The sequence below is a fragment of the Uranotaenia lowii genome, chromosome 3, assembly GCF_029784155.1.
Source record: "Uranotaenia lowii strain MFRU-FL chromosome 3, ASM2978415v1, whole genome shotgun sequence".
Lineage (NCBI taxonomy): Eukaryota > Metazoa > Arthropoda > Insecta > Diptera > Culicidae > Uranotaenia > Uranotaenia lowii.
The window spans coordinates 38942406-38967812 of NC_073693.1; the positions used below are offsets into that span (position 1 = coordinate 38942406).

Genomic DNA, 25407 nt, shown 5'->3' on the forward strand with positions numbered 1-25407 from the left:
TTTGTCATTTTTGTCATTTTTGTCATTTTTGTCATTTTTGTCATTTTTGTCATTTTTGTCATTTTTGTCATTTTTGTCATTTTTGTCATTTTTGTCATTTTTGTCATTTTTGTCATTTTTGTCATTTTTGTCATTTTTGTCATTTTTGTCATTTTTGTCATTTTTGTCATTTTTGTCAATTTTGTCATTTTTGTAATTTTTTTTTTCATTTTTGTCATTTTTGTCATTTTTGTCATTTTTGTCGATTTTGTCATTTTTTTCATTTTTGTCATTTTTTGTATTTTTTTTCAGTTTTGTCCGTTTTAGATTGCTTAATTTTACAATGATAAACTTCACGTTCTTAGGGCCTCATCGATGCTTAATGCGATTTTCGAGGATCTAATTATCGATTTCCCCCAGAAATATCACCGCAAAAATAACCAAGAATTCCTCAAACGTTGAGAAAAGCTTCCCACATTTCATCTCAGCCGAAACCAGATGACGATGATGATTCGGATGACTCGCTGATCCCACGCACGCACTCACAAACCAGCCAGCAAAAATTGTTGTTGTGGGATGCGCATCATATGATTCATTTTTATGCTCACTTATGCTTCCAGAGGTCCATAGTTAGTAGTTATCTGTCTTCACTTCACGTATGCCGCCGTCTGACGAATTGTGGTCACGTCATTTTCCCTGTGATTTGAACGGAGGAAAAGAGGATGATACCTTCCGAGAGTTCCGTGAGGGACTAGACTAGCAGCAACCGGCGAATAATCCATTCCACACGCACAACGCGGTTCTGGTTCCGTAACACATGAGGCAGACGTTGCAGAGAGTTGGAGATATCCGTCGTCAGGCGGTTCACCAGAAGGTTCAATCTGGTTCGTTGGTTTGGTTTCGTCAAGTGCACAGTGGTCAAATGCTAATTTGTAGAACCATCGAAGAACTTTATCATTTTTCAATTTTGTTTTGTCGAAAGAAAATTTTTTGACCCTAATCGATTTACAAAAAAGCAAACAAAATTGCATCCCGCTTTGCCTAAATATGCGAAAATCAAATGTGTCGACGTGAAAAATCTGACGTTCACTTTTCCAACAATAATAATGTGCAATTGTTCATGTACATATTTACTTAATGTTCCCGCGCCGATCCTCCGGTGCATAGGGCCGTGGTAAAAGACCTCGACTGTTGATGATCAACTGGTCCCAGTCAAGATTCTCGTCGACAGTTCGGATTTCACCGGCTAGGCTTCGCCGCCACGAGTTTCTGGGTCTGCCTCTTCTTCGATGTCCTTCTGGATTCCAATCTAGCGCCTCGCTTCAAATCTCGTTATCATCACTTCGCAGCGTGTGCCCAATCCATCTCCACTTACGTTCCCGAATCTCGATTTCAAGCGCCCTTTGATGACACCGGCGATGTAGTTCCTCATTCGAGATCCAGTTGCCAGGCCACCAAGCGCGGATAATATTCCGCAGGCAGCGATTCACAAATACTTGCAGTTTTCGCGTCGTCGCCGCATATGTGCACCAAGTTTAACACCCGTACAAAAATACGGATTCGACATTTCAGTTGAAGATGTTCTGGAGACTCGCAAACGCAAATCGGGCCTTTCTGATCCGGGTTTCGATGTCTTTCCTTGTACCACCATCAGGCGTAATTTGGTTACCAAGATACTGGAAGCACTCAACTTTCCCAACCTGATGCCCAGCTACCACGAAATTGGAACGATTTTCTGTGTTGATTTCCATCGACTTGGTCTTTCCGACATTGATTTTGAGACCTGCTGCCTAGTAGCTTTCCGTGAGGTCGTCGAGTTTCCTCTACATGTCCTGTTGTCTTTGGGCGAGCAAAACAATATCGTCTGCCAGGTCAAGGTCGTTCAGCTGCTTCATATTCGAAGGATTCCACGGCAATCCTTGGTTTGGTCTACAGTCAATCGATCCAGTCAAGATCTCATCCATTACGATTAGAAAAAAGTAGCGGTGATAAGATACATCCCTGTCTCACTCAAGCAGTTGCCGGGATTGGTTCGGACAAGACACCGTCGTGCAAGACCTTGCACGAAAATGCCTCGTACTGTGCTTCGATGAGATGGACTAGTTTCTCTGGGACTCCTCATCGGCTTAAAGCCGCCCAGATGTTTTCGTGGATAAGTCAATAAATGGTTTTACGAAATCAACGAACATCAGTAGAAGAAAGTCTTGGAATTCGTTTATTTGTTCTAGTATCATTCGTAGCGTTGTGATGTGGTCCACAAATGATCGTTCGGATCGGAATCCAGCCTGTTGCCGTCGGAGTTTAGCATCGATTCCCTGCTGGATCCAGTTCAGGATCACTTTGCAGAGTACTTTGAGGGTTGTACAGATCGATGTTTTGCCTCGCCAGTTACCGCACTCTGCCAGGTCTCCTTTCGTCGGGACCTTTACGAGGATACTCTGCATCCAGTCGGCCGGGAATGTTGCAGTATCCCAAATGTCAGCGAAAAAACGGTGCAACATTTGTGCTGACAAGGCAGGGTCGGCTTTCTATTGTTGGATTTCATGTTTTTGATTGCCGCTTCTATTTCAGCCAGCGATGGCGCTTCTGAGTTGACGTCATTTATGCGACTTACTGTTGACGCTTCGAGCTGCGGGTTCTGTTGGCCTTCGCTATTCGTGACTCGGAAGAGTTGTTCGAAGTTCTCAGTCCATCATTTGAGCAGATCTGTTCGATCTGTTTATCACTGAATTGCTCGGTCGTTTAGTGGTATTCTTGCATTAGTCTTTGTACCACTAAGGCGCCGAGAAATGCCATAAAGTAATCGGATAGTTCCAATGACAGTGGCTCTTTCTCCCTCTTCGGCTAAGGAGTTTGTCCAGGCTCTCTTGTCTCGTCTACAAGCTCGTTTAACTGCCTTACCCAGCTCCGCATAACGTAAGCGGGCAGCTGCTTTTTCTGACCCGGTATGTACATGCCTTCTCAATTCCGGCTTCGCCTTTCTCCGATCATCGATTATCCTCCAGGTTTCATCCGACATCCATTCACTTCGTCTTCCACAAACTTTACTTGGCTCGTCGCGATAAAGCCATTCTTGATTCTTCACCACTGTTCTTCGACTGTTCCGTCTGTCGGCAGTTCCGAGGCTCGGGATTCAAGCTGTTCAACGTTTGCCCTTTTCAACTCTGGATTTTCCAAACGGCGGACGTCGTACCGACATCCGACTTTCTCCTATCGCCGCTGGACATGCGTGACTCTCAGTTGTATCTCACAAAGGACGAGGTGATGGTCAGATGCAATGTCTGCGCTTCGCTTGTTGCGGACATCAAGAAGGCTCCTTCTCCATTTTTGGCTGATGCAGATGTGGTCAATTTGATTTTCTGTTTGGCCATCTCGGAATACCCAAGTGACCTTATGTGCTGGCGAAAAGAGGAGAAGAAAAGCGAACACACTCTCATTTTTTCCTGAGCTCGTTTATTTTTGAGTATTGGGTCCTCAAAAAACCAAAATTTAAGCTGCCTCCCGTTATATGTTCTTTCGTCCGTTCAATCATCCGATGGATGATTGTTTAAAGTGAATGTTTTGGAATTGGTCTGCGATGTGATTGGCTATCTTTTGTGAATCTTCAGTGTAATCTCCTCTATCGTAATTTTTTTTATTATTATGATGTATTTTTCCCGTTATTTCACCAAATCAACTGCTTTATTGCACCAAGAATGTCACATTTAGGAGGTTGGAGTGTGAGTGTTTAAAGAACTGGCAAACTATTCCCAGGCTTTCTTATTTTCCTTTCGGACCGCATACCTAGTATTTGCTCTAGCATGTCTAAAAGATGAATTTGGCTTATAAATCTTGATTCTAGCTTTTATATTCTACTGTTATGCTTGGCTGAACAAATTCAAAAAATCTAAGACGAAAAAGCCACTAGAATTCCTTCCAAAATCTCTTGAACCATCAGTTGGAACTAGGGATTTTTTTTATCATAATCTGAAGGGTTTGCGCTGGAAGTCAGTCGGATCTTCCAAAAAATTTCAAATTTGGTTAATTGTTACGTTTTAAAAACACAAGTATTTTTCAGGTTTTTTTAATTTGAATTTTTTTTATGGATTAAATATTTTCTTTTTGTAAATAAAGTTAAGAAAATATTTTAAAGCTACAAAATTTTGCCATTTTTTGACGGAAATCATAAAATCGCAGAGTATTGCATTAAAAATAGTCATTCAATAACTCGCTAGACATCCAACAGTGCACAGTGGTGCAGAACATCAATCTAGCTGTACGAAATTAATAGCGCTCAGGGATGAAGAGATAGACATTTGATGTCTTCAGCAACATTGTTCAGTTTTACATGGAGCATTTTCCTATATAAAAGTTTTTGCCGAGGGGTCCACCAATAGCGAGATAAAAATGCTAACTTTTTTGTTCTTCAAATTAGGGCTTTGATGTCTTCGACAAAGTTGTTTATCTGATCAAAATACATAAGTTTGTCGAATATGTTGAAGTGCTATCACATCACCCTCAGGAGTTACAGTCAAAGTAAAAAAAATCTCTTTAAAAAACAGTTTTTTGAACCTGACACGTTGTAGATCGGATAAAATGGTTCGCTGTCTTTGAAACAAAGTTGTAACAAGCCAAGATCTACAATTGTCTCATACATTATGATGGGTTTAGAAGTTGGTGAAGCCCTATAGGAAGCATTTAGTGAATTTTATTGGCAATTTTGGAAGGCTCGTCCATAAAAAAGTGCACATTTTCGCAACAATACCTTTTTTGTGATTATTTTTTATGATAAACAGAACCATTTCCATTTAAAATTAGCGGGGAAATCGGTGGAAATAGTAGAGATTTGAATGTTTGAAAATACACTTTTTATATGAAAATTATCTATTTTGCTTATAGAAAAAATGTTGATAACATTTAATTCATCAATAAAGTGTTGCATTTTTCTTTCAAATATATTGTTTTATTAAAAGACATTTAAATTCGATTTTTCAAATCATTTAAACTTAAAAAAATGAAACTAGATTAGTTAGATTAGTTAAATTTGGTAGAGCATTAAATTAGTATTTGATATCATATAAATGAATAATAGAACCGGTACAATATAACTGCTTCAACCGGTTGAATTTAGTGCTCTACCAAACTTAACGGATTAGTTCCATTATTATTTTTTTTGAGTTTGAATGATTTGAAAAATCAAATTTAAACGTCTTTTAATAAAACAAAATACATTAAAGGTAAAAACAACACTTTACTAATGAATTAAATGTTATCAACGTTTTTTCTATAAGTAAAATAGGTAATTTTCATATAAAAAGTGTATTTTTAATCATTCAAATCTCTACTATTTCCACCGATTTCCCCGCTAATTTCAAATGGAAATGGTTCCGCTTATCATCAAAATTAATCACAATAAAGGGGGTGTTGCGAAAATGTGCACTTTTCGATGGACGAGCCTTCCAAAATTGCCAATAAAATACACTAAATGCTTTCTATGGGGCTTCAGCAACATCAAAACCCATCATAATGTATGAGACAATTGTAGATCTTGGCTTGTTACAACTTTGTTTCAAAGACAGCGAACCATTTTATCCGATCTACAACGTGTCAGGTTCAAAAAACTGTTTTTTAAAGAGATTTTTTTTACTTTGACTGTAACTCCTGAGGGTGATGTGATAGCACTTCAACATATTCGACAAACTTATGTATTTTGATCAGATAAACAACTTTGTCGAAGACATCAAAGCCCTAATTTGAAGAACAAAAAAGTTAGCATTTTTATCTCGCTATTGGTGGACCCCTCGGCAAAAACTTTTATATAGGAAAATGCTCCATGTAAAACTGAACAATGTTGCTGAAGACATCAAATGTCTATCTCTTCATCCCTGAGCGCTATTAATTTCGTACAGCTAGATTGATGTTCTGCACCACTGTGCAGTGATGTCACTTGATTTTTTTTATTTTTGATGGCAAAAGACATGCCCTAATTCAACACCAAATTACTTTTCAGCCTAATAAGATTCGAAGTTACAGTCTCCGACAAAGTTGTTCGGCGAAAATAATTCCTTAAATGAATTTTTAAATTGGCATAAAAAACATAAGCTGGCTCGGTTCCACAGAAAAACACAATAATGTTGTTGATTTTCCTGTACAAAATAATCAATTTTCCCATACAAACCGATAGTTTTAATTTACTCTTTTAAACGTTGCTTAAAAACTCTGCAAAAGATCATTGATGAGTTTTTAACCAAAACAAAGCTTTTTTGACCCCAGGGTTTAAGAAATTCAAAAATGATGCTAAATAAATCGACTCAGCCTGATAGCTGATAAAAAAAATTTATCTCAACATTTCAGACAGGAACAACATTTTTGGTGCTTGTGTGTTAATAACTGATTTTGGAATATTTTGGCGTTCTTTATTCAATTGACTTAGAAATGCTCAAATTTATTAAATGAATTTTAAGTATTTTCATAACTCATCTCGAAAATTAGATCTTATAGAAATAAAGATGCTTATTCCGCCCACAAGCTATTCAAAGTTGGTTTTAACATTCTTTGCACCTCGGAGAAATATGATTTTTTTGCCTTTTGCCTTTTGCCTTTTGCCTTTTGCCTTTTGCTTTTTGCCTTTTGCCTTTTGTCTTTTGCCTTTTGCCTTTTGCCTTTTGCCTTTTGCCTTTTGCCTTTTGCCTTTTGCCTTTTGCCTTTTGCCTTTTGCCTTTTGCCTTTTGCCTTTTGCCTTTTGCCTTTTGCCTTTTGCCTTTTGCCTTTTGCCTTTTGCCTTTTGCCTTTTGCCTTTTGCCTTTTGCCTTTTGCCTTTTGCCTTTTGCCTTTTGCCTTTTGCCTTTTGCCTTTTGCCTTTTGCCTTTTGCCTTTTGCCTTTTGCCTTTTGCCTTTTGCCTTTTGCCTTTTGCCTTTTGCCTTTTGCCTTTTGCCTTTTGCCTTTTGCCTTTTGCCTTTTGCCTTTTGCCTTTTGCCTTTTGCCTTTTGCCTTTTGCCTTTTGCCTTTTGCCTTTTGCCTTTTGCCTTTTGCCTTTTGCCTTTTGCCTTTTGCCTTTTGCCTTTTGCCTTTTGCCTTTTGCCTTTTGCCTTTTGCCTTTTGCCTTTTGCCTTTTGCCTTTTGCCTTTTGCCTTTTGCCTTTTGCCTTTTGCCTTTTGCCTTTTGCCTTTTGCCTTTTGCCTTTTGCCTTTTGCCTTTTGCCTTTTGCCTTTTGCCTTTTGCCTTTTGCCTTTTGCCTTTTGCCTTTTGCCTTTTGCCTTTTGCCTTTTGCCTTTTGCCTTTTGCCTTTTGCCTTTTGCCTTTTGCCTTTTGCCTTTTGCCTTTTGCCTTTTGCCTTTTGCCTTTTGCCTTTTGCCTTTTGCCTTTTGCCTTTTGCCTTTTGCCTTTTGCCTTTTGCCTTTTGCCTTTTGCCTTTTGCCTTTTGCCTTTTGCCTTTTGCCTTTTGCCTTTTGCCTTTTGCCTTTTGCCTTTTGCCTTTTGCCTTTTGCCTTTTGCCTTTTGCCTTTTGCCTTTTGCCTTTTGCCTTTTGCCTTTTGCCTTTTGCCTTTTGCCTTTTGCCTTTTGCCTTTTGCCTTTTGCCTTTTGCCTTTTGCCTTTTGCCTTTTGCCTTTTGCCTTTTGCCTTTTGCCTTTTGCCTTTTGCCTTTTGCCTTTTGCCTTTTGCCTTTTGCCTTTTGCCTTTTGCCTTTTGCCTTTTGCCTTTTGCCTTTTGCCTTTTGCCTTTTGCCTTTTGCCTTTTGCCTTTTGCCTTTTGCCTTTTGCCTTTTGCCTTTTGCCTTTTGCCTTTTGCCTTTTGCCTTTTGCCTTTTGCCTTTTGCCTTTTGCCTTTTGCCTTTTGCCTTTTGCCTTTTGCCTTTTGCCTTTTGCCTTTTGCCTTTTGCCTTTTGCCTTTTGCCTTTTGCCTTTTGCCTTTTGCCTTTTGCCTTTTGCCTTTTGCCTTTTGCCTTTTGCCTTTTGCCTTTTGCCTTTTGCCTTTTGCCTTTTGCCTTTTGCCTTTTGCCTTTTGCCTTTTGCCTTTTGCCTTTTGCCTTTTGCCTTTTGCCTTTTGCCTTTTGCCTTTTGCCTTTTGCCTTTTGCCTTTTGCCTTTTGCCTTTTGCCTTTTGCCTTTTGCCTTTTGCCTTTTGCCTTTTGCCTTTTGCCTTTTGCCTTTTGCCTTTTGCCTTTTGCCTTTTGCCTTTTGCCTTTTGCCTTTTGCCTTTTGCCTTTTGCCTTTTGCCTTTTGCCTTTTGCCTTTTGCCTTTTGCCTTTTGCCTTTTGCCTTTTGCCTTTTGCCTTTTGCCTTTTGCCTTTTGCCTTTTGCCTTTTGCCTTTTGCCTTTTGCCTTTTGCCTTTTGCCTTTTGCCTTTTGCCTTTTGCCTTTTGCCTTTTGCCTTTTGCCTTTTGCCTTTTGCCTTTTGCCTTTTGCCTTTTGCCTTTTGCCTTTTGCCTTTTGCCTTTTGCCTTTTGCCTTTTGCCTTTTGCCTTTTACCTTTTACCTTTTGCCTTTTGCCTTTTGCCTTTTGCCTTTTGCCTTTTGCCTTTTGCCTTTTGCCTTTTGCCTTTTGCCTTTTGCCTTTTGCCTTTTGCCTTTTGCCTTTTGCCTTTTGCCTTTTGCCTTTTGCCTTTTGCCTTTTGCCTTTTGCCTTTTGCCTTTTGCCTTTTGCCTTTTGCCTTTTGCCTTTTGCCTTTTGCCTTTTGCCTTTTGCCTTTTGCCTTTTGCCTTTTGCCTTTTGCCTTTTGCCTTTTGCCTTTTGCCTTTTGCCTTTTGCCTTTTGCCTTTTGCCTTTTGCCTTTTGCCTTTTGCCATAACATCAGTATTGATTTCAAACAGAGCTACACCTCCCTGTGTAACTGGTCTGCTCGGAACCTTGAGCAGCACTGATTGCTTCTTCATTTGACCGTAAGTTGCGGCAAACCCGAAGCAATCGACCATGTCCTCGCTCGGCTAAAATCCCGAGTCGATGGGTGGGATTCAGCGTTGCCAGATTGGAAACCGCTCAAGTCCGTAGATTTGACGAAACACGAAAATTGAACTGATTTTGGCAAAATAAAACTTGATGACTTTTTTTTTTTGGTCGTCAGGTAGAATTTTCATTTATCCGCAGAATCCCTTGAATTTTTTCGATAATCCGTAGAAAATGCTGAAAACCCGTGGATTTCGAGCATCGATCCGTAGCTCCGTAGAAATGCTTAAAATCCGTAGGACTACGGAGAAATCCGTAGATCTATCAAGGCTGGTGGGGTTAGAGAAACAAGAGAGATCAATAGCGGGAAAGATCACATGCGGGATATACATGGTGTTTTCGATAGAAGGTCCAGCAGTTGGTCGGCAGAGCTCGATTGCTCGTGTTGGCCGGTTTCATCACGTTCACCGTGGTGAAATTGGCTAACGCGCCGTTGTACTGAAGCGGAGATTGCAGGTTCAAGTCCTGCCGGTGAGCCGTTGTATCTTTTTCGAAAAATTCATGATATTTACGGCTTACGTTCTATCGTTCTTTGATAGCTCATGTTTCTCTAATTCTCTCCATCACCTATGAAAATGTGAATATTTTCAGGTACATAGATGTACCAAGCGATTTCATAAAATCAGTATTGATTACAAAAAAAAACTGTCAAAATCGATTCCAATCCATTCCAATCGATCCGAGCTTTAATCGTGGAGCTTTTAGCTTTCTAATTGAAAACTCAATTGAATAGAGTATCGTGATTGCTGTGTAGTTCAAGCAAATAATTTTAAAGCTTGTTCTATGAATTTCGAATTTGAACCGTTTTTTTTTTCACTACTCTGGTGTTTCATGTCGGTAGTTAGAAAACAATGTGTTTGTTGACAAAATTCAAGTCCATTTATCGCGATCCACCATGCATCACTAATCACTAATCATACTTCTATAGCCAGATCTTATGTCTGAGTCCCACAGAATAATAGAGTGTGTTATTATTCCTCTTTTCTTTGTTCATGTTTTTAATCATTTTAACATCAAAACATTAAAATGATCAAAAACATAAAGTGGTTGAGCCTACCATGGAGCAGAGAACGCAGAGACATCTGGAACACAGGAACAGGAAGAAACGTGGACCACCAGTACCATACGTTTCAAATGGGCAATATCGTTGGAAGCATGCTAAGAAAAATGCTCCTTGATGAAGAAACCATGTGTAATGTAAAGTAACTTCGTCAATCGATTGGACTTTTCTAAGTGGCTTGAAATGACTTATTTTGTACACAGAAATCACAAAACTTGAGAATAGGAGTATTTTGAAGAATTAATATAAAAAGTTAAAGTATTGAAAATTGTTCAGCTATTTTTCTTGAACTGTTTGTGATTTCTGTGTTCAATCATTTCTGGTCATCGACCAAGGATATAGCGCCTTTACTCGCTCTTGAAAATAAAAAGAGAAGCAGAAAATATTAGGGTAAATGATCTTGAGCGGAACTAGTCGAAATCTGATCTTGAGCGGAACCATTTATTTTTCCTAAGATATAGGCAATGATTGTTTATGAATCTTATCAAAATGTTGAAAAAACACTTTTTCAAAATCTTTTCATACAAGCATTAACATTTTTGCTAAAGTCTATTAACTGAAATAATGTTATTAGAAGATTTAAAAACATACGCATTTCTGCTGCAATTTTCATCAATCTACGCTGACTTTGAACGTCAATTTTTGTAACCCTTGGCCGTTATAAACTGATTCTCAATGCCTAAAATGGTAGAAAAATTCTTAAAGAAGCATTATTCGGATTTTTGTAACAAGTTTTCCATCAAAATATCAATAAATCGCGTAGTTTTTAAAAGTAAAATATGATCTTGAGTGGAACCATCTTTGATCTTGAGCGGAACTACTGGCTTCCGAAATAAACCGCTAGGTGCGCTGTCTTATGCCTAATGGGGATTTTTTTTTATTATCTGACGGGTTTGCGCCGGGGGTCTTCAGATTTTCCCCAAAATTGAAATTTTGGTTCATTTTTGCGACTTAAAAACACATGTATTTTTTCAGATTTCTAACATTTTTATTTTTTGAGTTAGCTTCGGTTAGATTTTTTTGTAAATAAAAAATAACCATTTTTCAAAGCTACATAACTCTGTTGTTTCTCAACGGAAATTATAAAATAGCACATCAAAATGCATTGAAATTTTATCAGCTTTCCAAATAGAATAGTTGAAAAAAATTAAATAATGACCTTCAACATGAAAAGTTGTAAATAAACTTTAAATGGCGTCTAAAAGTACCGTCTGCACCACCGAATATTTTGCAAAAAATACCATTGTATAGCTCGATTCATGATGCAACTTTCATCTGAAGACACCAAAGTGGGCCATTAACACCTTGAAGAGTTATGAAAGAAATAATGACAATAAATCTCTTTTTTTGCATCGAAAACAAACAATGGTGGAACAACTGCACTCACATATGGAGATAGCAAGCACTTCTAACAACATGGAAACAAAAAAACTTACCAAAGCAGGTAAAAAACACTATGTTTTCGTCATTTTCAGACTGCCCCTACACGCATAACAGTCCCATATGAATTTTCGTCATTTTAGGTCAACATAAGGCTTCAACATAAAAGACTAAAAAAAGAGGTTTTGTTCTAGAAATTTCGAAAAAAAATAACAATTCGTGGCTGTCCTATATGAAATATACCTGAATAACAGTCCCATATGTGAAATACCACGGATTTGGTTACTTTTCAATGTTTCTTTCGGCGAAATAGTCTTTGGTTTATTGCTTTGAATCATTTAAACATTTTTCAACTCACTTGATGTCGAATGATGCACACTAGTTTTCGAAGGCAGGTCTGACTTTCTTAGGAATGACTTCCTGAGCGAAAAACTATTGGATGCAATCAAAAATCGTAAAAATATTCAACTTACAATGTGGAATTCATGATATTTTTTTGCAAAAGTATGTTTCTTTTTATGACAATTGCATTTAGAAGTTCAAAAATGATCAAATTTAAGTCTTAGAAAGTAGCTTGGTGATAAAAATATATTTTGTATGGGACTGTTATGCTAGTAGATTCGAAAAAGGTTTCAAATATGGTCGATTAACAGTCCCATAATGAATAAAAATGGTGCTCTCGACCTTACCAATAACCCAATTTCGAAAATTTCAGGCCTAACGATTTATTATGACAACCTAGAAACGATTTTCGTTTATGCTGAAAAAGCTGATTGTCTCGCTTGCTTATTTTTGTATATGGGACTGTTATGAAAGAAGGGGCGGTAGATTGTTGCAGCTCAACTGACTTCATGTTATATCCAAAAGTCTATTAACGTATGCGTTTATACCCAGTTTTGCACCAGGTCACAACAAGTTATGCACATTTTACTGTCATTTTTAGAAGTTTATGCGCTAAGTTTTGCATCCGTAATTCCCCAGATTTGATTTAAAATGGACGGTGGAACACTGAAGATTCTTGTGTGAGCGATCGAGGTAGCAAAACACTGACGACGAATTATGTTCGTTTTAGTATGGTAAACCTTAACTGGGCGAATGTAGAAAACGAATACGGTAAAAGTATCATATTTTCATCATTTTACAGCCTGGGCTGGCTATACTGAGCTCTTTGATTATTTCTACAACATTTGTGCCACTTTCTCATACTTTTTTGATCAAAGGGAAAGGATTTTGGTGTCCAGTGCTTAGCTCCCGATATAAACACTATGTAAAGCACGTCTATATTTCATTTTTTTAATCACATTTTTATGATCCCAAACACAGGGACTGGACCTTCTACTCTTGGCATTGATTAAGCTTCACAATGATCTTTGCTCGAAAAATTAATAAGTTACATAGTATATGACCAGGTTGTAAAGCAACATTCCCATTATTAGTTATATCACTTAAACAATACGATACTCAGAATTTTAGTTAAAATTTAAAGTCAGTTTTGCTGTAAACACACAACAAAGCACGAAAAAGTAGTGTTTTTTACCTGCTTTGGTAAGTTCTTTTGTTTCCATGTTGTTAGAAGTGCTTGCTATCTCCATATGTGAGTGCAGTTGTTCCACCATTGTTTGTTTTCGATGCAAAAAAAGAGATTTATTGTCATTATTTCTTTCATAACTCTTCAAGGTGTTAATGGCCCACTTTGGTGTCTTCAGATGAAAGTTGCATCATGAATCGAGCTATACAATGGTATTTTTTGCAAAATATTCGGTGGTGCAGACGGTACTTTTAGACGCCATTTAAAGTTTATTTACAACTTTTCATGTTGAAGGTCATTATTTAATTTTTTTCAACTATTCTATTTGGAAAGCTGATAAAATTTCAATGCATTTTGATGTGCTATTTTATAATTTCCGTTGAGAAACAACAGAGTTATGTAGCTTTGAAAAATGGTTATTTTTTATTTACGAAAAAATCTAACCGAAGCTAACTCAAAAAATAAAAATGTTAGAAATCTGAAAAAATACATGTGTTTTTAAGTCGCAAAAATGAACCAAAATTTCAATTTTGGAGAAAATCTGAAGACCCCCGGCGCAAATTGTCAGATAATAAAAAAAAATCCCCTAATGTCTCACACGCGATTTTTAACCCCTGAATATATGCAGCACCTTTTATTTCCTTATTATATCAGTTTTAGAGAAAGAAAAGATGTAAAATTAAATTCGAATAGAACAAAAAATAATTAACTGGTGTCATAGCGTACCAAGCTAGGCACACACAAAGTTTAAATTTTTGGGGTACAAGAAATGTGTTTTTGATTCTATCTTTCAGAGGGTCGACGGGAAGGAGGAGGAAGGCTTTCATACATATTTTTGGCATAATTCGAGAACTAATGAAGCCAATAAAGTTAAGTCATTATTTCAGAATAAGAATCAATCTTCATTGCCGTTACTATTCGTACTTTAAGAAGTAGCTTTCATTTAAAGAGGTTGTTTTATATGTTCAAATTCCAATTGAAAACGATATACTACCTAATAAACAAAAATTTAAATTTCTTTTAACACACATTCCTTCAGTTTTACAAAGTGTAGCAAAGCATACCGGGTTAGCTATTTTATAATACTCCACGATTCAATTGGTGGCCCGGTATTGAAACTCTATCCAATTCCCTTGTGTTTTGTTTTAACACTTGAGCTCGAACTGGAAGTCGGTTTGAGAAATGATTGTTTTATCAATTGAGCTAAAAAAGTTTCCAATGAAATTAAAGGAACTAAGGGAGTGAGAAATGACAAAAAATCAGATTTTTTCTCTCAAAAACATTGATTAAGAGCAATGTATCTACAGTTTTTTTTGCAAAATCTGCTATTTAAGGCATCTTCTTATGTATTTCTGACTCTGTCGTTACTTTCAAAAGTCGTTCGGGTCAATATGACCCGAAGCGCAGATTCAAAGCATCTTAATCATAATTACAATATACTGAGGAACTGACATTTTTGAGAGACCAAATATATTCTATGAAAATGTTAATCAAATTAACGAAAAAGAACTAAAATTGAAGTTTGAAATATCAATTCATTAAGAAATGAGATACAGCGATGCAAAGACAAAATTGGATGTCTTTGTTTTGAGATAGATTTTTTTTCTACCGGAAAATCCAGAATAGCGGTCAAAAATTCATTGGACCCCCACATATTTATACATCGTCGGATAGATTTATTCTTAACAATTCCAGAAATTAAAAAAGTACCCAAATATTGCAAAGTTGTCAGAAATTATAAGCAATTTAAAAATAAAATTGTTTTTTGGGACTTTTTTCATTCGGAGCCAACTACCGACAACCTAGTAGAACAAATTCACTTCCTTTTAAAATATTTAGAAACTAGAAAAAATAACCTACACAATGAATCCAATATCATGAAAATCGGTCAACATTTGCGGCCACGGAAATAACAACAAATTACAAGTCAAATTTCCCTGAAACGCAGATTTTAAGAACAGCTTTGGAAGGTTAAGCAAGCAATAAATTTGAACGGATATTTTGAGAACAACTTTGGAAAGCTAAATTTCTTTTTTTACGTAAAAACATTAATTTTTTAACTTTTAAATATTCAATGATGAAATTTAATTGAAGTTTCACAGTTACACATGTATAAGGAATGAGAGCTATTAAAGATGTTGACAGAAGAAAATGGTTCCGCTCAAGATCATATTTTAGTTCCGCTCAAGATCAGCGTGGTTCCGCTCAAGATCAGAATCCTTACTCCAGTAAAACAGCTCTATAGTTATTAGGATATACTCTAAAATATTCTAAAAATCATCATTAGAAAGCAGAAACCAAGATCTATCCACTGAACTAAAATTTTTTTTTGTTTGGTTATAACCCGCAGCCATACCGCTTGATCAACTGTTTCGAGTTGCGTCGAATTGAGCCATTTAGTTCCGCTCAAGATCATTTACCCTAATACTTCACAAAACCTTTCGAGGTCTGTTTAGAGCTCGAGAGGTTCTTTAAAAAAAATCATTTCATTCATATATATTTAAGTAAATATTTTTATGTAATAAAATCAAGTTTCTTCGAACCACAATTGTACAATTCACACTTAAGTTTTGTAACTGATCTACCAGGAAACTTCATCAAAGTTTCAAAATGGATACATGACAATTCTCAAGGATACTTAGCTTTGCGGGGCTTCAGTTGTTATTCAATGAACACAATTTCCATTTGAAAATCAAGAGTAGTTGCAGTGCAGCAGCATAAAAAATGCGTCACATGTGGGGGAAACGCCAAAAAAAGACTTCACTGATGGTGTACAATTATTTTCACCCAAACCACACTAAACATATTTTGCTTTTCAGAGCTAATACGGACTTGGACTGGAAACGAGTTTTTGCTCAAACTTTTTACTAGAAGCGATTCCTTGTAGCAAGCCCACTTTCCTACGTTTCACAAGGTGTTTTTATTTTTCCAAATCACAATAGGTACGCTGTATCACAAACGTCGCCTAGGTCCCATAGTTGTTAAGATAACCGATGAAACCTATGAAAAGATCTTTAACTGTTCTTTCAAGATCCTGTTTTAAATTCTACTTCCAACCACACAGCACAAATTGTTTTATTCACTCCTAGCACCGGTGTCAATTTATAAATTAAAATTGTTTTCTCATTTTCAACCACAACACTAAAAACTCCGACCATAGTTTCCTTCACAATTGTTGGTGTCCGGTTAGTAGCAGAGCTCTAGAAAGTACAAATTAAACACCAGAGAAGCGCTAACAATTCTCTTCCAAGCTGCTCATGATCATACTGAATTCTAGTCTTTTTTAATCATATTTTGGTTATGATCCTTTTAACACATTTTCGTATTTATCACCAAAAAACACAAATTTCCGAAAATTATCACGAGCGAAAAAACGCGTGCGTTTGCCGTTGCTCAACGCCTACCTCTTATCGCGATCCACCATGCATCAAATTAAATACTGTTATGTTGGATTTAATGAGAATTCATTTTAGAGCTTGAAAATTAAGTAAAAAAACAGTGCTGAGGATTTTTTCTCAGCTTTCAGCGATGAGGCCAGATATTTTATTTTAAGAGGGATCAGATGTCGCTTTTCTTATATGCAGGTTTCCCAATCAACAAATATTAAAATAACAACTTTTCTAACACTTAAATCTGTTTAAAAATAATCTTTGGTAAGCCAAATTCAAGAATTTGTTTAATTTCAATCTGTCTATTTAAATTATCTGTAATTAAGCAATGTAAATAAAAAAGTAAACAGTTTAGACCACTTACAATTTTTTCGTTGACAAGCCTTCTCAACCGATCTTTTTTTTTTAAGTGAACCCTTATTTTGGCCATGATAATAAACTGGATACCTTTTAAATACTGTTTATGTGGTTCCAGAAGTGCTTAGAGGAATAAGGTGACCAAGTAAATCCCAACGCAGTAAAATACAACTTTTTTGTTCATAATATCAGTTTAATCCACCTCGATGTCCAAAACCGACCACAAATTTTTTGGGAATCAGTGGTCTAATCTGTTTACTTCTAAATTTCCTTTGCTGAATAACAGATAATTGGAATTAAAATATATTGATATGAAACGAATAAGATTTTTTAACAACCCAAACTCATTATTTTTAGTCTAGTTTTACAAATCCGTATGAAAACAATACCAATTTTTGCTACATAAGTTGAAAGTTTGAGTTACTGCGCTGTTCACAACTGTTAACTTTTTTGTTTCCAGTACTGTACTTTCATTATAAAACGCATACTGAAGCCTTTTTTACAGAGTTTTTCCAATTATAAAAGAAGTTTGTCGGTCAATTGAAGATTTTGAGTAGGTTGCTCAAGAAAGTTTTAGAACTCTCTTTTATATGATCCTACTCAGAGTCAAGTTATGCTGAATAATTTTAAAACATTTAAAAAAAAATTTTTTAGATGAAAACAGAAAACTTTTACCCAATGTGCCCCTCGAGTAGGCTGGGAGTAGATTATGATGTTCCCAACCCAAACCCACCTCCTCCCGAGCCATTCACATTTTTTATCCGATTCCGAGTAAATAGGTACGATTCGTTTGGGTCGGCCGATGTGATGACACATTTGGATCGACTTGATGATTCCGGATGAATAGCACGCGCGCACTCGAAGGTCTCTGACGACTGACTGGGACCAAAATATGATTAATGGTTCAAGGTTGCGCGCGACCCCCTGCATCTTGATCTGTTCTATAGAGGGAGTGAACCTCTGTTATTTTGTTTTTTTTCTTCCTGCTATCCCGGGAGTTTGAAGAATGTTTTCTCGGATTCAGTCAATTGAACGATGACGTGATGGAAAAGGTATCACACGTCGCGTCGTCCGTTTTGGGACTGAATGACACGGATCGAGAATGAAGGGAAAAATAACAGACCCAGAGTAATTCTGTCTTATTAACAATGTCTCAGTGAGAAGGGGGAGAATCAAAAGCGAAAGTACCCGAAGCATTTTGTTAATTCTTTGGCGCCAGAACTTCTCTCCCCCGTTTTGGGTAGAGCGTAATTACTGAGCGTGTTTCTTGAAGACTGTCGGCGGCTTTATATTAAGTGAACGCGATCGCATTGACTTTGATTGAAGCCAGCGGTCTGTAATGATGACTTGGTGGAATTACTGGTTGATGTTATCTTATTAACACCAACCAATTAGAACGAGATTCGACGCATCTTCATTGGGAATGAAATGTTTCTGAGCAAAGAACGAACATGTATGACAGATCCCAATAAATTTTGAATCCGATATAAATTCATGACAATTTTATGATTTTTCAAAGACAATTTTGAAACCAATTTAAGAACAAATTTCAGAACGAATTTTAGAACAGACAATTTTTAAACAATTTTGAGATGTTTTTGAATATTTTGGCAATTTTGACAATTTTGACAATTTTGACAATTTTGACAATTTTGACAATTTTGACAATTTTGTTAATTTTGACAATTTTGACAATTTTGACAATTTTGACAATTTTGACAATTTTGACAATTTTGACAATTTTGACAATTTTGACAATTTTGACAATTTTGACAATTTTGAAAATTTTGAAAATTTTGAAAATTTTGACAATTTTGACAATTTTGACAATTTTGACAATTTTGACAATTTTGACAATTTTGACAATTTTGACAATTTTGACAATTTTGACAATTTTGACAATTTTGACAATTTTGACAATTTTGACAATTTTGACAATTTTGACAATTTTGACAATTTTGACAATTTTGACAATTTTGACAATTTTGACAATTTTGACAATTTTGACAATTTTGACAATTTTGACAATTTTGACAATTTTGACAATTTTGACAATTTTGACAATTTTGACAATTTTGACAATTTTGACAATTTTGACAATTTTGACAATTTTGACAATTTGGACAATTTTGACAATTTTGACAATTTTGACAATTTTGACAATTTTGACAATTTTGACAATTTTGACAATTTTGACAATTTTGACAATTTTGACAATTTTGACAATTTTGACAATTTTGACAATTTTGACAATTTTGACAATTTTGACAATTTTGACAATTTTGACAATTTTGACAATTTTGACAATTTTGACAATTTTGACAATTTTGACAATTTTGAAAATTTTGACAATTTTGACAATTTTGACAATTTTGACAATTTTGACAATTTTGACAATTTTGACAATTTTGACAATTTTGACAATTTTGACAATTTTGACAATTTTGACAATTTTGACAATTTTGACAATTTTGACAATTTTGACAATTTTGACAATTTTGACAATTTTGACAATTTTGACAATTTTGACAATTTTGACAATTTTGACAATTTTGACAATTTTGACAATTTTGACAATTTTGACAATTTTGACAATTTTGACAATTTTGACAATTTTGACAATTTTGACAATTTTGACAATTTTGACAATTTTGACAATTTTGACAATTTTGACAATTTTGACAATTTTGACAATTTTGACAATTTTGACAATTTTGACAATTTTGACAATTTTGACAATTTTGACAATTTTGACAATTTTGACAATTTTGACAATTTTGACAATTTTGACAATTTTGACAATTTTGACAATTTTGACAATTTTGACAATTTTGACAATTTTGACAATTTTGACAATTTTGACAATTTTGACAATTTTGACAATTTTGACAATTTTGACAATTTTGACAATTTTGACAATTTTGACAATTTTGACAATTTTGACAATTTTGACAATTTTGACAATTTTGACAATTTTGACAATTTTGACAATTTTGACAATTTTGACAATTTTGACAATTTTGACAATTTTGACAATTTTGACAATTTTGACAATTTTGACAATTTTGACAATTTTGACAATTTTGACAATTTTGACAATTTTGACAATTTTGACAATTTTGACAATTTTGATAATTTTGACAATTTTGACAATTTCGAAAATTTTGACAATTCTGACAATTCTGACAATTTTGACAATTTTGACAGTTTTGACAATTTTTATAATTTTGACAATTCTGACAATTTTGACAATTTTGACAATTTTGACAATTTTGACAATTTTGACAATTTTGACAATTTTGACAATTTTGACAATTTTGATTATTTTGATAATTTTGACAATTTTGACAATTTCGACAATTTTGATAATTCTGACAATTTTGACAATTTTGACAGTTTTGACAATTTTGACAATTTTGACAATTTTGTCAACCCTTAGCTTTTGACTCTACCTTACATTTGGTGATTTCCGTTTGTTGCTGCTTTCTAAAATCAGCATTGTCGAACTCCTCGGAATGTGCTCTAAAATCCGCTAACAAACAAGCCAATTCAGTTTGACGGTTCCTGCATAGGTCTCGATTCTATGGAAATTAATCCGATCCACAAAAGGACAACATAGCGATGCAAATTCAGCCAGTGGTCCGACTGGAATCATAACCATATCGACGACATCCCGCCCTCTAATCATGAGTAATTTAATGTTAATCACTCTCTCTATAGCTAGCTTTCTGGTCTGAAGCCACAATGTTGTAACCAAGCAATTCTAACCAGCAAAAGGTTGAGTTGGCTCTACCATGAAAAGGTCTAATTCAATTTCCCGCCCCAACTTGGTTAAGTCGCCAGCCATTCAAGGATGTGGGAAAGTCCCGGCTGATGAATACAAAATGGCACTAGCTTGATAAGCCAGCTCCTGATGTTCGGAATTGTTTGTGGTGGGCAGCTGTGGTGGGTCATCCGTGGCTTATGTGGGTGGCAATCCTTTTAGCTGGGCGACTACTAGCTAATGTGTTGAGCTGAAGTGGAACAAATATAGCAATTGAGGTTAAAATTTAAATTTCAATAAAATCCAAAAGTACCATTTAGTTCATTTTCTCATACAATTGCTAGCCATACTTTTCCGAGGAACTTTTGTCTGGTTCTAGAAAGTAGTAGAACATATTTTTACAAGTTAACAGTCTCACAAATTTCTCAATTTCAACAATATTTACAGCATTTTGACGAAGGACTCCAATATCAATATTCTAACTGCTCCATTTTTGTGTCCTTTTTCCCTTTTTCTTTCAGTTGGTTCCGGAAAAGCGTCAGTCAATTTATGGGACTGGTGTTGCTGCTGTTGGCAGTTGGCATTGGGCCATGGTCCTCACATCCGGTTAGCTCCTCGGAGCTGGGCCTGTTTGGTGGTCAGGGGATAAGAGGTAAGTTTGCAGGCGAATCTTTGACTATTCTGGTCTATTCGAGATCATTCAGTGTTGCATTTTATTCATCTCAATATTTGTACCGTAGGTGTTCTGGGAGTAAAATTGCTTTGGAAGTTGACTATGAATAAAAGAAGCAACTGGCAATTGTCGTTAGATATTCAAGTCGTAAACATTTGGTAGAAGAATAGATGATCAGATTTTTTGTTAATATTTTGAATATAATGTCAAATTTTGGACTTTATGGGTTTCAATATGAATCGTCAAAAATTGTACTAATGTTGACAATACTCAACATTTTGGAAAACGTAATAAAACAGCTCAAATACATTAAAAATGGCTATCAAAAAATGAGGACCACCAATAGTTCGTCCAATATAAGACAAACAAAGCCTATTCGAAAGCAAAATTCAAAGCTAGACTATCGATTCTATTCCTTATTCTATTCCTTATTTTTTCTATAACCCTTCATGAAGGATCTCCACAAAAGTTGTGTTACTTAAAATGTATTTAAACAATATTATCAAATAAATATCTATCAATTTTCTTAGAACGAGGATTTCAAAGTCTTTATTTTTTTTTAAATAAAATAATGAAGCTTATGACCTTTGTATTAGATGAGGGATTAAAGCATAAAATGCGCCAAGGAACAGCATTTTAATATGTTGGTTTCACCAGATGTCGATTGTATGTTTGTTGTGTGTATTTATTTCCGGCAAATCAGTCCAATCATCATTAACAATCGAAATTTATTTCTAAACCGACGTTTCGATGTCGTATGACATCATCTTCAGGGATTAAAAATTGTCGTTGTTATTGCTTTTGCACCCAATCTTTTTATATAAATAACCGTGAAACTAAAGTGACGAACAGATTCGAACAGTACGCTTTTTCCAAAAGCAATAACAACGACAACTTTTAATCCCTGAAGATGATGTCATACGACATTGAAACGTCGCATAGTGGGCCTGAAACCACACTTTTGTGTCCAAATTGACTGCAGGCAAGAGGGTGGGTTGTAGCTCATCGGTGGCTTCGACAAAGTTACTTGACTTTATTTGCGCTATGTATTGATGGATTTGGATTAGTTATCTTTTTCTCCCCAAGGTGGCGCCAAAACCTTCCTATTACAGAAGCAAGATACAGTCATGGTTTGTACTACAATGTTGTTACTTATAAATTTTACATCAACTTTGTCGAACACTGTTAAGCTCTATGTTGTTTGCTTTCCTTGTAAAAACAATAATTTAAAAAACATAGCCGTTTTGACTTACTTTCGTTTGAGCTATACAATACCTCCAAGTTTCAGAGTACTCGATCAAAATAGACTTAAATGAGATATTCTAGTGGAAAACTAATTCGTTTTGAAGATTTTTCTGTCTTAATCGCAAAAAAGGCTAAAAATTTTTTTTTTCAAATTGCAATAACTTGCTTAGTCGCAGATTGGCGTACCTCATATTTCGAGGAGTGACAGTTGTGATTATAATGATACATGTAAAAATGTCTGAGGAGAACATGCGCATTTCTTATCAAAATATCGAATTTTCAAAACAAGTAACAAAATACATTTTTTGTGTTTTTTTTATTATAATTTTTACAAGGAAAGCAAACCACATAGAATTCAACAGAATTCGACAAAGTTTATGTGAAAGATATAATTAACAACTTTGTATAACAAACTATGTGTTTATTTTATTTTGCTTCTGTAGAAAGTAAGAAAAAATAAATAATCCAAATCAATCAAAAGATAGGGCAAATATAGTCGAGTAACTTTGTCGAAAACACCAATAAGGTACAACCAACCCTCTGGCTTGCAGTTAATTTTGACCACAAAAATGTGGTTTCTGGCCCACTGCGGTTCGGTTAAGAATAAATTTCGTTTGTTAATGATAATTGTACAATTTGCCGGATATAAATACATATACTTTGATGTTTTTGAAATATTCTGTGGTCCTGGTTTCAAAGCATTTTTTTTTTCATTTACTGTAATCAGGGGGGCCCGGAAAATTTTTTTGAAGGAGGCCCCTATGTAACGATTATTTTTTTTCGAATGTCATCTCATGCCATCACACTGAATATATTTTTTATTAAATGTTTTGTAATAAAGTTATCTTTAAATGATTACAAAATGATGATGACATAATTTTACGCATCTTAAGCTTGTTTTTTTTAAAGATTTTTTTATATAAAATTTGAAAATTGAGCAATAAATGTACAAATTTTTACATTTTTCGATGCCGTAAAAAGCTTTAACCAGTAAGACGGATAGGGTTGATGATAATACCTATCATTTTTTTTACTGGTATTCTCAAGCTATACCAACACTGATGGTGTAAAAATGTTTTCCGAACAATCACTCAATTTCTTATATCAGTATTTTTATAATTCAGTTAGGTGTCTTGGGTAAAATGCAACAAAATGCACATCAAAGAAACATCTTTTAAATCCCGTTTCCATGTACTGGCATATGAATGTTTTGCATCACGCGTTTTTAAACATTGAAAATTCATTCATCCAAACATTTATTTTTATGATTTCAGCTTGTAGATTTTTTCGTAGTATTATTTAACCATATTTCCTTATTTCCTTGGCTGATAAACGGTGGATAATGTGCAACACGAGACCCCATAGTGGTCATATCACCTCTTATTCACAACTCCTATCTCTACCTCCCCGCGGTGCCGGCTGGGGTGCGAGTAACCTAAGCGGAGATCGGGTACCCAACCCCGGTGGATGCTTTGGTCGCATGCAGACTGAGAAGGTGGCCGCACGCGTCTGTTCCCCAGGTCAGGGGCGGCGTGCAACAACAACCGAGCGTCTGTTCTCCAGGTCAGGGGCGGCTCAAACAGCGTCTGTCTTGCAGCAAGCGGCTGAATTTATGAAATGCGGCTCCCGCCAGCTAAGTCCAAGATGGCAGCCCCATCGCGGGATAGGGACTTTAGGCTAACAACCTACTGCTCCCGATTCATAACTTGTTACGGAATCCGAAAGAAATGACCGATCTGGAACTTTGGCGACGACTTTTAGCATGAAAACACGGACACGAATTGGAACTTGGAATGTTTTAACCCTTGCCCAACAAGGCAAACTGGAACAACTTGCTAGAGAGGCTAGCCGCCTCAAGCTTGAAATTCTGGGACTGAGCGAAGTCCGTTGGCCTAATACTGGAGAACACAAGACACAATCCGGGCAAGTCCTGCTTTACTCTGGCATACGAGGAGAACATGCTACTCGGGAACGAGGAGTTGGTTTCCTGTTAAGCCCGCAGGCCCATGCGGCCCTCATAAGATGGGAACCGATAAACGAAAGAATAATCGTACCAGATTCAGAACACGGGTTAGAAACCTTACAATGGTCCAGTGTTATGCGCCAACTGACGTTGCCGATTTGCAGAAGAAAGAGCAGTTTTACAGTCAATTGAACAGCGTGGTTGAGAGAATTCCGAAGGGTGACATTCAAATCCACTTAGGCGACTTCAACGCAAAGATTGGCTCCGATAATCAGGACTTTGAGCGCATCATGGGGCGCCATGGCCTAGGACAGATGAGCGAAAACGGAGAGCTGTTTGTAGAATTTTGTGGCAACAACAACATGGTGATCGGTGGATCGCTCTTCCCCCATCGACCAGCACATAAGGTCACTTGGGTATCCCGAGATGGCCGAACAGAAAATCAAATTGACCACATCTGCATCAGCCGAAAATGGAGAAGGAGCCTTCTTGATGTCCGCAATAAACGAAGTGCAGACATTGCATCTGACCATCACCTCGTCCTTGGCGAGATACGACTGAGAGTTGCGCGTGTCCAACGGCGCGAGGAGAAAGTCGGGTGTCGATACGACGTCCGCCGGTTGGAGAATCCAGAGGTGAAAGGGGCATACGTTGAACAGCTAGAATCCCGAGCCTCGGAGTTGCCGACAGACGGAACAGTCGAAGAACAGTGGTGTGGAATCAAGAATGCCTTTATCACGACGAGCCATGGTACTCTCGGTAAAGTTTGTGGAAGAAGAAGTGAATGGATGTCGGATGAAACTTGGAGGATGATCGATGATCGGAGAAAGGCGAAAGTCGGAATTGAGCAGGCATGTACCGGGTCAGCCAAAGCAACCGCCCGCTTACGATATGCGGAGCTGGAAAAGGTTAAACGAGCTTGTAGACGAGACAAGAGAGCCTGAAAAAACTCCCTAGCCGAAGAGGGGGAAAGAGCCGCCGCCAATGGAGATATCCGATTACTTTATGACATTTCTCGCCGCCTCAGTGGTGCAAGGACTAATGCAAGAATGCCGCTGAAAGACCGAGCAGGTCAGTTATTGACCGATCGAACAGATCAGCTCAAACGATGGACTGAGCACTTCGAACAACTCTTCCGAGTCACGAAT

General features: G+C 36.4%; 1 protein-coding gene across 10 annotated transcripts in view; it reads left to right on the forward strand.

Moving 5' to 3' along the window:
- Positions 1-25407, forward strand: part of LOC129754131 (collagen alpha-1(XVIII) chain) — an 875414-nt gene that overhangs the window by 272743 nt on the left and 577264 nt on the right. For all 10 annotated transcript variants that reach the window (XM_055750000.1, XM_055749999.1, XM_055750002.1 and 7 more), the window contains exon 4: positions 20900-21030. In XM_055750000.1, the coding sequence (XP_055605975.1) occupies positions 20900-21030 (131 nt within the window). The remainder of the gene's footprint in view (positions 1-20899; positions 21031-25407) is intronic.